The sequence below is a fragment of the Rhineura floridana genome, chromosome 8 (genome assembly GCF_030035675.1).
Source record: "Rhineura floridana isolate rRhiFlo1 chromosome 8, rRhiFlo1.hap2, whole genome shotgun sequence".
Taxonomy (NCBI): Eukaryota; Metazoa; Chordata; class Lepidosauria; order Squamata; family Rhineuridae; genus Rhineura; species Rhineura floridana.
In genome coordinates this window covers 54,761,088-54,775,305 of record NC_084487.1, presented here as the reverse complement: position 1 = coordinate 54,775,305, position 14,218 = coordinate 54,761,088, and the positions used below count along the sequence as shown (strand labels likewise).

Sequence of the window (14,218 nt, the reverse complement as noted above, 5' to 3'; positions counted from 1 at the left end):
TCTCTTATCCACCTTTTTCACTGTCCAACTTTCACATCAATACATAGAGATCAGGAATACCATGATCTGAATGATCCTGACTTTAGTGTTCAGTGATACATCTTTGCATTTGAGGACCTTATCTAGTTCTCTCATAGCTGCCCTCGCTAGTCCTAGCCTTCTTCTGATTTCTTGACTATTGTCTCCATTTTGGTTAATGACTGTGCTAAGGTATTGATAATCCTTGACAAGTTCAGTGTCCTTGTTGTCATCCTTAAAGTTACATAAATCTTCTGTTATCATTACTTTAGTCTTCTTGACGTTCAGCTGCAGTCCTGCTTTTGTGCTTTCCTCTTACTTTCATCAGCATTCATTTAAAATCATTACTGGTTTCTGCTAGTAGTATGGTATCATCTGCATATCTTAAATTATTGATATTTCTCCCTCCAATTCTCACACCTCCTTCATCTTGGTCCAATCCTACTTTCCTTATCATATGTTCTGCATATAGATTAAATAAATAGGGTGATAAAATACACCTGTCTCACACCGTTCCCGATGGGAAACCAACCGTTTCTCCATATTCTGTCCTTACAGTAGTCTTTTGTCCAGAGTATAGGTTGCACATCAGGACAATCAGATGCTGCCATTTCTTTTAAAGCATTCCATAGTTTTTCAAGATCTACACACAATCAAAGACTTTGGTGTAACCTATAAAGCACAGGGCGATTTTATTTTGAAATTCCTTGGTCCGTTCCATTATCCAACATATGTTTGCAGTGTGATCTCTGGTACCTCTTCCCTTTCTAAATCCAGCTTGGACGTCTGGCATTTCTCGCTCCATATATGATAAGAGCCTTTGTTGTAGAATCTTGAGTATTACTTTACTTGCATGGGATATTAAGGCAATACTTCCTTAATTACTGCATTCCCTGGGATCCCCTTTCTTTGGAATTGGGATGTATATCGAACTCTTCCAGTTTGTGGGCCATTGTTTAGTTTTCCATATTTGTTGACAAATTTTTGCCAAACTTTGGACAGATTCAGTCTCATTAGCTTGTAGCAACTCCACTGGTATCTCATCTGTTCCTGGTGATTTGTTTCTTCCAAGTATTTTAAGAGCAGCTTTCACCTCACATTCTAAAATTTCTGGTTCTTCATCATATGGTTCCTTCATGAATGAATATGTCATCTTTGCATCTCTTTTATATCAGTGTATTGCTTCCATCTTCCTTTTATTTCATCTTGGTCAGTCAGTGTGTTCCCCTGTTGATTGTTCAACATCCCTACTCTTGGTTTGAATTTCCCTTTAATTTCTCTAATCTTTTGGAATAGGGCTCTTGTTCTACCCTTTTTATTGTCATCTTCTATTTCTATACAATAACTATTGTAATAGTTCTCTTTGTTCCTACGTACTAGTCACTGTATTGTTGCATTTAGGGTTTTAACCATGTTTCTATCTCCTTTTGCTTTCCTTCTCTCTTTTACCATTTTAAGAGTTTCTTCAGTCATCTATTGATGTCTTGGCTTAATAGTGACAGCTAAATATTAGACATGAAAGTTATACTTTATACATCTGAAGTAGCAGACTGCAAAAATTCCCAACTAGTTTTTGTTCTTTTCTAAAGGCCATACCTTTCATTGCGAAGCCACCTGATGCATTGTTTGCTACAACTGTTGAAGATGTAGGCATGTTCATATCTGAAAGTCTTAAGCAGCTGCATGTCTTCGAATTTTTGTGGAAGCAGCATGGAGCAGGTGTGAGCAAAGGGACACCATATCACTTGTCTATCGGCCAGGGAATAATCTGAAGCATAACCTTATAGCTCCAGCAAATGATGGTTTGTAACATACAGGGAAGCCAACACCCATGCAACCCTTTAGGGTTCCCAGCTGATTAGATTTATATGACGGAATTCTGTCCTGATTCAAACAATGGCAATCAGTGTGAAACTGAAGCTTATGGGCATTTAGTGGTTTTGGGTTTGTTGGCCTTTGTATAGTGTATGTTTAAACTTTGGCAGGGTCTTGGTAGGATATCGAGTCAAGCTGTTTGAACTTCCTATGACTTTAATCTTTGGCAGGGTGGTGGTAGTAAGAGTGAAGGAGGAGAAGGTTTTGATGACCTTCTGCCGGGTCTTGAAGACCTGGCTCTTCAGGCAGGCTTTTGGGGTGGGTTAGGTTTTACTTACTGTTGATTTTAATGTTGTAATGTAATTATATGTTTTTATTATGTACGTCGCCCAGAGTGGCTGGACAACCAGCCAGATGGGCGACTAATAAATCTAATAAATAAATAAATATCAACAGGCCGCTGGCATAATGTCATCTTTTTGGAATGATTCTTGATGGTGTGCAGTGGAAATTGTACTCAACTAAGCTGTGATATCTCCAGTTCTTCATGTTTTGAGATGTCTAATCTAGGCAAGCTATGGTTGGCAAGCTATGGTTGGCAGTCCACTTCTTATCATGAACATATGTATGTATGTGTTCAGTGTATTGAACGACTACCACAAAACCATTGGCAATAGCAAACATTGCTTTGAAACTTGGATAGAATTTGCGGGCATGAAACAAATACTCCTCTATAGGAGGAGTATTTTTAAAATCATTAACTTGTGTTGAATGGAGGCAAAGTAAAGTTTATCTCTTGAAAGGGCAAATCCTTTCAAAACTGGAATGTTTTCCCATTCCTGTTGTAATTTCTGGTCTCTGTTGAAAAAAACTGCATCATACATTAAAAACCAACATGACTCTTGAATTTTCACTTTTCTGTTTTGAACTTGATGCCTTTTCAGCTACTGTGTAAACTTTGTGCCATGCTCCATGACTCTTGTTCCAGATATTTTTCTGGTCACTGCCTCTGCTGTGGGTGATAAAATAGTGATTTCAAACTGTAAAGGTAAACCAGTTCCACTTTTTGAACTAGCTGAAGGGGTAAGTACAACATACTTGTTTCTTGGAAACCATACACCCCAACCCTTTTGAATGTGTACTGGGAAGTAAGCTACCCTTTGTGTTCAGTGGGTAAGTATCCACTGAGTAAACATATATAGGATTTGTAGTTATTTTGTCTCTTCCCTGTTTCAGAATACAGCATTTTTATATAGGTAGACCAATGTCTATGACACACGGTGATCATAAAAGAATATTTTAATTTTTTTAAAACTACATTTAAAATTACTTTAGAAGGTCCCATTTTCCTAATGAAGAATGCTTCCAGTCAATACTACTGAGGAGAGGGGGAGAGAAGCCATATTACCTGTTGCCTTTTTAGATTTATTTAGCACTAATAGGATCCAAGGTGCTGTACAGAACATAAGTGACACAGTTCTTGCTCAGAGCATCTGCAGGGAATGCACATGATAGCATAGGCTAGCAATAATTACATTGCTTGTTGCCACTTCTGTTTTGAAAGCAGACAGCCATGCCTCTGTGTAATCTAGTTTGGAGTAGCAATTCTAGTGTAGAGTTAAGAACGCAGATAAAGCAAATGAGGATAAATGGATGTTCTGTGAATTCACTCTGCTCTGCATTTCACTCCATCTGCCTTCCTGTTTTAACTTTGAGGATTTCTAACACTGACTTTGGAATTAGTACATATCCTTTTGCCCCCTTCGCAGGTTGCTCATGCAGGTGAGTGCATATGTTTATTGATCAAATTGCAGTGCAACCTTATCAATGCACATGCACACACATAAACATTGGCAGCCTTCAAGGGAGGGGAGGCAGGGGAGACATATCATCTGAACAAAAGCTGGAGAGTAATACAAAGGGAAAGACAACATCTTGTTCATTCACTGGGATTGTTGTACAAGAAATATGGATGGAAAGAATTTAATTTGCCATTCTAAAAAAATGTAGTTTCCTAACAACTTCTCAGTGAGGCTGCATTTGGATATAACTCTAGACCAGAGGTGACTAACCTGTGGCTCTCTAGACATCATTGGACTTCATCTCCCATCAGCCCCAGCCAACATTGCTAGTGGTGAGGGATGATGAGAATTGTAACACAACAACATATAGAAGGCCTCAAGTTAGTCTCTCCTGTTCCATCCCATAGTTTAGGGTTACAAGAAGGAGATGCGGTGAGCCTTGGCTTTTGCATTCCCCTTTCTCATCCAGCATGAGGAGGAGATTGGGAAGTTTCACTTCAGATTAATGTCTGCTGAAATAACAAACTGTGATTAGTCTTAACTGTCGTTAGTTGAAACAAGGCAGCTTCATAAGATTAACCACAGTTTGGGTTTGGGAGTCATGGCAAACTGCAGATAATCTAAAACAGAAGTGAAAGCTTCTAAACTCCTCACCGCTGTGCTGGAGGGGGAGTACAGCCCAAGGCTCACTATTGTTTGTTTTCATAAATTTAAATCACAGTTTAGTGTTGTCTGAACAAGGCAATATTATATTTGTAGAATGTATTTGTATTGACTGGGTTTTCTTAGCAGTGTTTCAGCCCCCTTAACAAAAGCCTGATGTGCATTAATGAATGCTGCTGGAAGTCTTGAGAGAGATCAAATATATACTGAACAGATGTTTCTGTTCTCAGCCCATTAGCAATGACACGTTCCTGCCTTCTTTTGGTTTGTCGTGACTTAGGGCCATAGGCTCTCTAAACTTCAAAGAAAGAATGTAAAATCTCAATAGCACTCTTAAATTGTTGTACTCGTTATGATCGTTTTTGTTATATCTACATTGACCACAGTTCTATACACAGTTTTTAAAAAGGGTCCTATACAAACTCTGTACGGGGTTGTGTGCCATTGGAAGCAGGAGCTACCAATCCATGGAGCTTTGTATTGGTGTGAAAAACTTGGGAGCCAGTTTGAAATGTGCAGAGGAAGGAAGAGAAATGAATGATGCCTCAATAGTGTAGGGTTAGTATTGGCTAGGTAATATATCCCACCTCAGGCAAGCAACCTGTTACCTCTGTGATTGTTCACACCAAATTCTTCATTCAAGTAGTATATAGGCTTAAGAAACCAAGTATAAAAGTAACTGCATATTAATCCTCATGATGTGTAAGTCCATGTTCCAAGACCTTGCTAACGCTTGTTTGAGTTTTTCACCATTGGAGATAAAAAATTCATAACAGGAATATTGTAGAAACTGTTATTCTATTTGTGAATTGCATGGAAGCTGAATTATCAACATTCACTATCATGTGAAGGGAGATTAGGGCTGCCTTCACCCCTATCCAGCCCTTCACTCCACATATGCAGGGTTATAAATTCTGTAAGGAACCCTTCACGTGTAGAGCAGGCTCCCACCTTAAGTCAAGTGGAATCCAGAATGTCCTGTGTAAAAGGGCTCCTTCTGTTTGAGGAAGAGAATGAGATGCAGCAGAGGCTTTTGTGGAAGAAATGGGGAATGATTTTTTTTCTAGATTTCTCCTTCTGTACCCCTGTCACCTTTCATACTCTTCTAGAGAGTCCAGTTTTTTCAGGGATACAGGCAAAAAGTGGAATTGCTGAAAATGACTTCCTTCCCCACCTCACTGTCTCTGAGGGAGGAGGGCGTGGGGAATCCCATGAGTGGAATTCTGCTCATCGGAATTTTGGGTCCACCCATTATGTTTTTAAATGTTTATATCTTGCCTTACCACAAGGAACACAAAATGGTATTATGTTGATTAATTTATCTGTATTTTTTTCCTAACTAGGCAAAACAAACATGCATAAGTCTGAGTTCAAATTCAATGTATATTGCTAGTGGAGGTATTGATAGCACTGTTAATATTTGGGATTTAAAGTTCAGAAAACTTCACCGATCTCTTAAGGTAAGACAAAATACTTTCTGTTTTAGCTATTTGTCAGTTAATGTATGACTCTTAAAAAGTAAACTAACTTTGGGCACCGAACTTTAAAGCTTCCACTTCAACTCAAAGTTTTAACTCCTGTCATCACAGGTGTCTTTGGAATCAATAGGCTTCATGGAATCTTCCCAAGCTGGCATTTTATTACATGGGTGGTTTTAAATGCTTGTGGGAGTGGATGGGTCCAGGAAGTGGTTAATGCCTCACTACAGGAGAGAGTTATGCCCACTGCCCTAAAAGAGGCTGTGGTGTGGCCCCTCTTTACTAAGTCCTCCCTAGATCTAGAAGATTTAGAAAACTACCATCCAGTCTTTAATCCCTTTCTTGGTAAGGTTTTTGAGAAGATGGAGGCCAACCAGCTGCAGGTATGTGAGGAGGAAGTAGATTGTCTAGATCCATTTCAGTCTGGTTTCCAGCCCGGTTTCAGCACTGAAATAGCCTTGGTGGCCCTGATTGATGACCTTTATTGGGAGAGAGAAAGGGCAGTGCGACCTGTTGGGTTCTCTTTGGTCTCTTGCTGGCTTGTGACGATTGGAGCAACTGAAGGAGGTGGGAGTTGGAGGTACTGTATTACAGTAGTTCCACTTCTACCTGTAGGACTGCTACCTGAAAGTAGAACTAGCAGAATGTTGCTCATCTCCAGGGCCTTTAGCCTCTGGACTCCCACAAGGGTCCATTTTGTCTCCTATGCTATTCAACATCTATATGAAACAGTTGGGAGCTGTCATTCAGGAATTTGGAGCACAATGCTATCAGTATGCAGCTCTGTTTCTCCATTCCATCTGAATTAGGTGAGGCTGTTGGGCAGGTGTCTGCAGGCAGTGATGGACTGAATGGTGGCCATTAAAAACTGAAGCTGAATCCTGATAAGACAAGTGCTGTTGGTAGGCGGTTTCCATGTTTCAGAAAGTATTTGTATGACCTATTCTGGAAGGGGTTGTACTCCCCTGAAGGAATAGGTTTGTAGTCTGGGGGTACGCCTTGAAGACATCTGGTGGCTGCAGCTAGTGCAGAATGCGGCTGCTAGACTGGTAAGTGGAGCAGCCCAATGGTGTTACAGAGTGTTTTAACGCTTTCAGAGGCAAGTCCCTGTTCCCAAGGAGGTTCCAATCTAATGTGCTGGTTGTGGATGAGCAGTAGTGTGTTTTAATTTAAGAGCTGATTGACATAAGCATGTATATAGTCCTTTGGAATTATGACACTTAGAATGCTTTGAGTAGGACTTGAATACAACCCATGGCATCTCTGTTTAAATGATTTTTGAGTCTACAGAAACCATGGCTTATATTTATTATTTATTTTATTAGAGTTTATTTATACGTCGCCTTTCCACAGTGAGCTGTGCCCAAAGTGGCTTACAACAAACATTCAAAATATCAAAATACAAAACATTGAGGTCGAGAAAAGAAGTCGGTTTACAAAACAGCCAATGCATTCAAAAAGGACAAAAACAATTTAGCAAACACTCAGTATTACAAAAGAAACAATGTAGACTTTAAAACATAAGTACAAAGCAAACAGAAAGCTAACAGACAATAGAGCTTCAGGTGCTCATCTTGCTGCACTTGAAGGAGCCTCAGCAGCCTGTCTTGAATACAGTTCAGAGCGGAAGGGTCCTCTCACCAGCTAGATGACTTACAGTTGGCTGCCTTTTATCTCCTCCAGCAGAAACCAACAGCAGCAACAGGGAAATGCTGAGGAGGGCAGTGATGACAAGCCCTCTCTCCCAGCCTTCTTTTCTTGCTCCACAGTTCTTCAAGTCCATTCTGCTGCTGCCTCTGTGTCCTCCAACTCCTTCCTCCATTCTTCTCCACCACCATCCCATAGTTGGCTCCATGCTCTTGTCACCACAGGGGCATCTCTTCGCTCCGGGCTCGCTCCTCGGTGGCTGCGGTGGCGGCTGCTGCGGCTTCCCCTCTGGCTCCTGCTCCTCCTCCGCCTCCCCCCAGCCAACAGGTGCCCACACGCCATACCCACTGGCCCAGCCAGCGCTGCTACGAACACCTCCAACAACCCCTTTTGGTGCTCACCCCCAAGCACTTTGGAATGAGTGTCAGGGCTGAATGCTTCTCCCCTGCCCCATCTCTCACCCCTTCTTGTTGAGTACTGCCTTCCGTGTGAAGATCCTTGCTTCAATTAAGCCAGACTTTTCTGTTACGTCTGGACAGGGAACTCTGGCTTAATGTCAATTAACAAACCTAAATGTGATTATCTGCAATTTTGGGGTTTTTCCCTGTTAATCTTTTTAGTCTGTTGATAATCCCTATATATCTGTGCCACCATAATTATGGAATTTAATTTCAATGCTGATTTTAGGATTTCCAGCTTTATGGTTGCCAAATGGCAATAAAGCTCCCCTTAAATAACTGGTTTTTGTTTGAGAACATAATACTTTGACATTTATGTGTATGCAAATATAGGATTATGTGGAAGACTGACAGTTCTTGGGTAAATTACTCCACAAAAATGGTATAAGATGGGGATACATTTATTGTAACTGTGCCATATTAGAATAGCAGTCTGTGTATACTAAATGCTGGAAACCTTTGATAATAGCCTTTTCAAAGCACCCAACCAGGGTAGGTTACAAAAAATAAAAATGCAAGATTCAAATCAATTAAAAATTATGTTCTTAATGTGAGCGACTAAGTTGTGGGATTAGCCTGTCTGCCCACTATGGAAAGCTTGAATATGTAGGTCAGAGTCTTAGTCCTGCTGGGTCTTTTAATTTTTGACAGGGGCCAAGGCTTTGGAGATGGAGCCAGTTAGAAATCTAAATAAGAGTTGGCTAACATTGACTAATAGGTTTCTGGAAGAGAATATGATCACATACACATAAATTGGCTGGGTTCATTGTCAGCTGCTACTCTGTGAAGCCCTAGGAGCGTAGGAGAGGTGGGCTTTGCCATGGGGATCTAAAACTTTTATTATAAACCTGACAGAATGAGAGAGGTTAAAAGGATTACTACCTTTTTTAACAACAACAAAACCACTATATGTATTGGTCAAACATTGCACCAAACTAAGATCTGCCTTGTATTTTCTTTGTTAGGATCACAGAGATGAAATAACTTCTGTAACCTTTAATTGGAATGATTGCTATGTTGCTTCAGGATCTATGAGTGGTGAAATTATCCTGCATAGTCTTACTACAAATTTATCCAGCACTCCATTTGGCTATGGCAGCAGTCAGGTAAAGTGTCTGTGGAATATAGTTTCAATGATGCTGTTGGATTCTGTGGGTTATTTTAGAGCATCTAGAAAAATGTCTTTTCTGAAAACATTTAATACCAGTGATGGTTGGATCTTGATATTTGCAGTTTGGTTATAAATCAGTTTTCTGTCCACTGAATAATTGTTCCACACCCCAAAATCGTTTCCACATTTAGCCTGCAATCCTTACCTGGATAAATTACAGTTCTTACTAAATTATTACCTTACCTGGTAATAAGCCACATTGAATACAGTGGAACTTATTTCTAATTAAACATGCATAGAAATGTTGGCATTTTAGTATGCTCATGTGAAAGTCATGCATGTTGGCCTTGAGCTCCCCCTTCCATTTCTGCGGTGTACTATATAAGCAGTTCCCTCCATCCCTGATGTAGAATCTTTAAGTATGCTGCATAGCAGATCTTTGTGGGGCTGGGTCTTATCATGTGGTTCAGTCTCTCGATCAGTCCGACTGCACACCTGATTGAACTTCTGTGTCATCGCAAAATGGGATATCTGACTGCAGTCACAGATGATGTTGGTGTTCAAGTGCAGGGATAGGCTTGGAAGTCTTTACAACCACACAGAGGAAACCATACTTATATTCTTGAATGTTTTGTATTTCATTGACTTGTATCCTATGGGTTCAGAACAACTTATAGCAGAGCTAACATCTGAAGTTTTAAAATTCAAGTAACTATTAATGTGAACATGATGTCTGGTTGCATCTCTTCTTGCTTTCACCTTTAATAGTTTTATTGTTGGCATGGCTTGATCATAGCCACTTTCCAGTCCTGACATTGAAAAGCTATCTAAAAATTTTTTATGAAGGTATTTTAGTTTTCTTTTTAGAGTTTTCAGCAGGTTGGACACATTTAGTATTACACATACTCAGTACTGCACAAGATGTGGTAGCAGCATGGCATTCACTAGGAAGCAAAAGCCCAGTTTTCAAAAGCTCTGTTTTTGATTTATTGTTATCATCCATCAGTTATATTGATGCAAACTTCTTAATAGTCAGTTTGCTCTTTTTTAAAAAGCCACCTCGTAGCAGAGTTAATATAGTTGTCATAGATGGGCTTTATGTGTGGCTTATTTGGGAAACTGTCTCTGACAGTTAGTGATAGACAACGTGCTATCATTTAAAGAACAAAGCAGTGAAAGCAGGGTGAGCTGCTGTGATAAGGTGCTGGTATTTCCTGCTGTTTACTCTGCCATTTTTAACTTTTCACTATGTTCTGCTGAGGAAGGATTAAGCTGCTCTTTAAACCTTGAGGAATATTAATGTAAAATATAGGGAGAGATGTAATCTGCAGTGAAGCCAGGTATGTTTATGGTAAAATAGTGAAGCAACAAGGTTTAAATATTTGTTATTACATAAGCTGTATAGCTCTAATAAAACAATTGAATTCTTTCTTTGTGTAGGGCAATGTTAGAAGCATTATAAGATTAATTTTTTTCCTGATTGCCACCTATTTAGATTTTCTTTTTCCTGAGTGAGTTATTTACTTCACTATAATGTGGGACAAAAGAGTGAGAGAGGCAAACAGAAGCAATGGGTTAGAGGAGCTAGAAAAGTCTTGGAAGAGAAATAAAGTGCACTCCTTCCATTTTTCTGCAAGTCATGTGCTTTTTCCCTTCTCTCAATAACTCCTATTCAAGATTGATCACCTGCTCCAAATTATATTTAATTTTAAAATTAAGGTGACTTTGTAAACAAGCAACCTCCCTTTCTCATATCTATGCTAGAAGTTTAAATGCCTGGCAGTCAGATCCCCTGGTTAGGCTGGCACAGGTGTCTATTAGCCTTGCATGGGGATGGGCAGAGGCTGCAGCAGATTGCTCAAAGATGCATATTCTTCAAGCTACAAGTATCAGGTCAAGAGGCTTGGAGTAGGGGAGTGGGGGAAGACAAAGCAAGAGGAGCTTACTATTGCCTATATACCTATGCCTGTTCTTCATGCCTTTGCCATGTTGCGTTGTTTTAAAATGTGTGTTTGGAGCATGTTAAAATCTTAATGTATGAAGGAACCCAAAAGGATTGTTATTGAAAGTAGATTTTCATGGATTTAAAATTAGGACAATTATTTTAGAGTCTCATGGTAACAAAGAATGCATACAACTTGAAGCCCATTATTCTATCAATTTCAGGTCTAAAGTGTCTTGTTGAATCACAGCTGCAGTCTTGAAAACTCTTAATGGTAGAGACTTAAAAAGCTTGACACTCTGTCAGGAATCAGAAGCTTCCATTGTTACTGCAAAAATGCCTAGCTTGGAAAAGTTGTTAAAATTTAATTGCATGTCACTCTAGTGAGGCCTGGATGGCAGACTTGCTGACTAAACATGAAATGGCCGCTCTTGTAATAAAAATGTATCAATGCTGATGTTCACTTAAAGGGTTTCTAGGTATTACTTTTTCTGTTTCTCACCGCTAGATGCTGTGTCAAATTCACTCTCTCTTGTGGTAGGGAACAGCACTGTATGAACTCTAATGGAGTGGAGTGAAAATGGGAGGGGGTGTCTGTTTTTTTCTTCATGAACACTTTTATTCTCCCCACCCCCCTTCATCATTTTTAGGATTGGGAAGAGTTTATGAGGGCTTCTCATATTGCAAAGCCAACCATGCCAACACTTTCTGTTTTGCCATAATGTGTTGAAAATGTCACAGTGCTGCAAAACAGGGAGCATTGTTCTGGTAGCCTGGGCAGCAGTGCGATTGGTACATCACCATGTATCCAGTCTCATTTGATCATACTGGCTGTATGATCCCTGATTGGCTGGGCTCGTGTAGTTAGCAAGAATAACAGTTTAAAAAAAAAGCACTGAAGAAATGGGTAGGCAAATAGCTGTGAATAAGCCTAAGAAGGATACTTATTTGACAGGGGTATTGGTGAACATTTTGGAAAACTTCCTACTCCTTTTTTTGCCATGAAAAGGTTTTAGTAAAATTTGAGCCACACTATACTTTTTATGCACAATTATTCAGTGTAGAATTAATATTTATTTTAAAGCACCTAATTTTTTCTAAGCACTGAACAGAGAATAAACAATGAGACAGTTCCTATGTACAGGCTCCTAATCTAACAGGAACAATACGAACAGAAAAAGAAACAGGGAAGGAGGAGGAAAGCAAGCAAATTAAAATATATAGAATATAGAGTTCTCAATGATGCCAACTTGTTGAGAGAAGTAAAATGGCACTACATTAGTATTTGTTTTGGTTCATGTTAGCTTTGTAGAGTTCAATTCTGATTAGAACATTAGAAAATACAAATCCTATAATTTAGTAATGTCTGAGTAGTAGATTAGGCCTTATCTCCAGGTTTCAGCCATTGTAATTGAGTGCTAAGGATGGCAAAGAGCTAAAATTTCTCAGTTTGAAGGCAGGGCCTGCACTAGGATTCCAAATATAGCCAAACTTCAAAGGCACAGCCTCTTATCTGTATTTATCACACTGACAACTAATTAGCTCTGACTTCTTCATAACATTAAGTGATTTTAATATTTGTAGTACACTTTTGAGTGTTGATCTGCCCAACTGGTTACTATGCAAGTACCATGTGATATTTCAGTCTGTTGCATGAGATAATGATCAGTACTTCAGCTGGTCATGGGAACTAATCCTGAGCCATTTTTACAATGAAGTTTCAACTCTTACTTTATGTGGATCAGTTACAGTGCCATAGTGTTAAATGCACATTCCCAAGCTGTCCTTTGACACCTCGCCTGTCGGTTATTGGATTCAAGCCTTCATTAAAAAAAATCACCACCCTAGAAATTCTGGTATAAACATTTTTTAAAAAATGTAAGCAGTTACTGTATCTTAAAACTTATGCATTGGTAAAGCATGACATCACTTCTAACTTATGCAATTGTGTTCTTTTTCCAGCCCATTCGACACCTGAAATATTCTCCATTTAAGAAAGCATTATTGGGTAGTGTCTCTGATAGTGGAACTGTAACTCTGTGGGATGTCAACAGTCAAGCCCCGTATCATAACTTTGAAAGTGCCCATAAAGCTCCAGCATATGAAATCTGTTTTTCTCCCATCAGTGAATTGCTACTTGTAACTGTAGGTCTGGACAAACGAATCATTCTCTATGACACCTCCAGTAAAAAGTATGTAAACCGTTGTCAGAACAATATCTGTTTATAGAATTTCATATGCTGCTTTTCAGTGCTTGTTTACAAAGCAGATAAAGCATAAAATCCTAAAGTTTGCTAGTGTTGCTGATAAACAAAGAAACAAAACCAAAAATAAAACCAGTTTGCTGAGATTTGATTTGGTCTCTTTTAGTTGGCTAAAACAGCTAGAGCATTTAGTGGTTCTTTACAAAAATGGTTAAGTTTGGAACGTAAATATGCCACAAGATTTGCTTTTGTGAAAATGTTAAGATTGTTCTGTCTAATGATAGAAAGCGGTTTATTGTATATTGGTAAATAAGCAGAACTAAAATTATTGTGCAGTATAATGTATAGTGTTGGCCTTGAAAGACAATGAAGCCCACTGGATATGAAGCTTAGCAATGAAGCCCACTGGGGAATCGTAGGCCAGACACCATTTTTTTTAGCCTAACCTGACTGGTGGCTCTGTGAATGGTAACTTAAAAGTAAATATTATTTTGGGAACTATATATAAAATGGTGGTGTCCTTGTTTTTTTTCCCCCTTCGGTGTTCAACATTTTTCTTTGTCATAAAAAAGGCAGTTGAGGACTTTAGTAGCAGAATCTCCTCTAACTGCAGTAGAGTTCATGCCTGAAGGAACTTCCCTGGCGATTGGATCTTCTCGTGGAAAGATATACCATTATGATCTAAGAAAACTGACAGCACCTGTGAAATCAGTCACTGCTCACAAAACCTCTGTGAAATGCATAACACTGCAGTACTGTAACAACTTTTCAAGGGTAAGGCATCTTGTGTGTTTACTGTTCAAAATGTCCCTAATTAGGATAAATATATGCCAAAGGAGACAAGAGGGTTTGTCTATGTTAAGCCTTACAACATTTTTCTTTTGTAATTGTAGTTAGAATTGTACATAGCTGAAACTTTTTCAAAAACTTGATGGCTCTGTCTAGCTGGAATGCATCTGTCTGTGTGCTTTAATATTTTTTCAAAATATTATAAATGGTGTCCAGCATTCTTGATATTAGGGTCCTGTAAGCAACATCATAGGAAGAAAGTTGTCTCTAAATTTTCTTTTTTTCCTTTAT

General features: G+C 39.1%; 1 protein-coding gene across 4 annotated transcripts in view; it reads left to right on the top strand.

Annotated features, from left to right (window-relative positions):
- The window catches only part of NEDD1 (NEDD1 gamma-tubulin ring complex targeting factor), a 65,312-nt gene that overhangs the window by 11,656 nt on the left and 39,438 nt on the right, over positions 1 to 14,218 (top strand). For all 4 annotated transcript variants that reach the window (XR_009764434.1, XM_061639521.1, XM_061639518.1 and 1 more), the window contains exons 3-7: positions 2,822 to 2,916; positions 5,642 to 5,758; positions 8,847 to 8,987; positions 12,897 to 13,126; positions 13,711 to 13,912. Coding sequence is in view for 3 of the 4 variants with exons in the window: in XM_061639521.1 (XP_061495505.1) it covers positions 2,822 to 2,916; positions 5,642 to 5,758; positions 8,847 to 8,987; positions 12,897 to 13,126; positions 13,711 to 13,912 (785 nt within the window). In the remaining variant the exon portion in view is untranslated. The remainder of the gene's footprint in view (positions 1 to 2,821; positions 2,917 to 5,641; positions 5,759 to 8,846; positions 8,988 to 12,896; positions 13,127 to 13,710; positions 13,913 to 14,218) is intronic.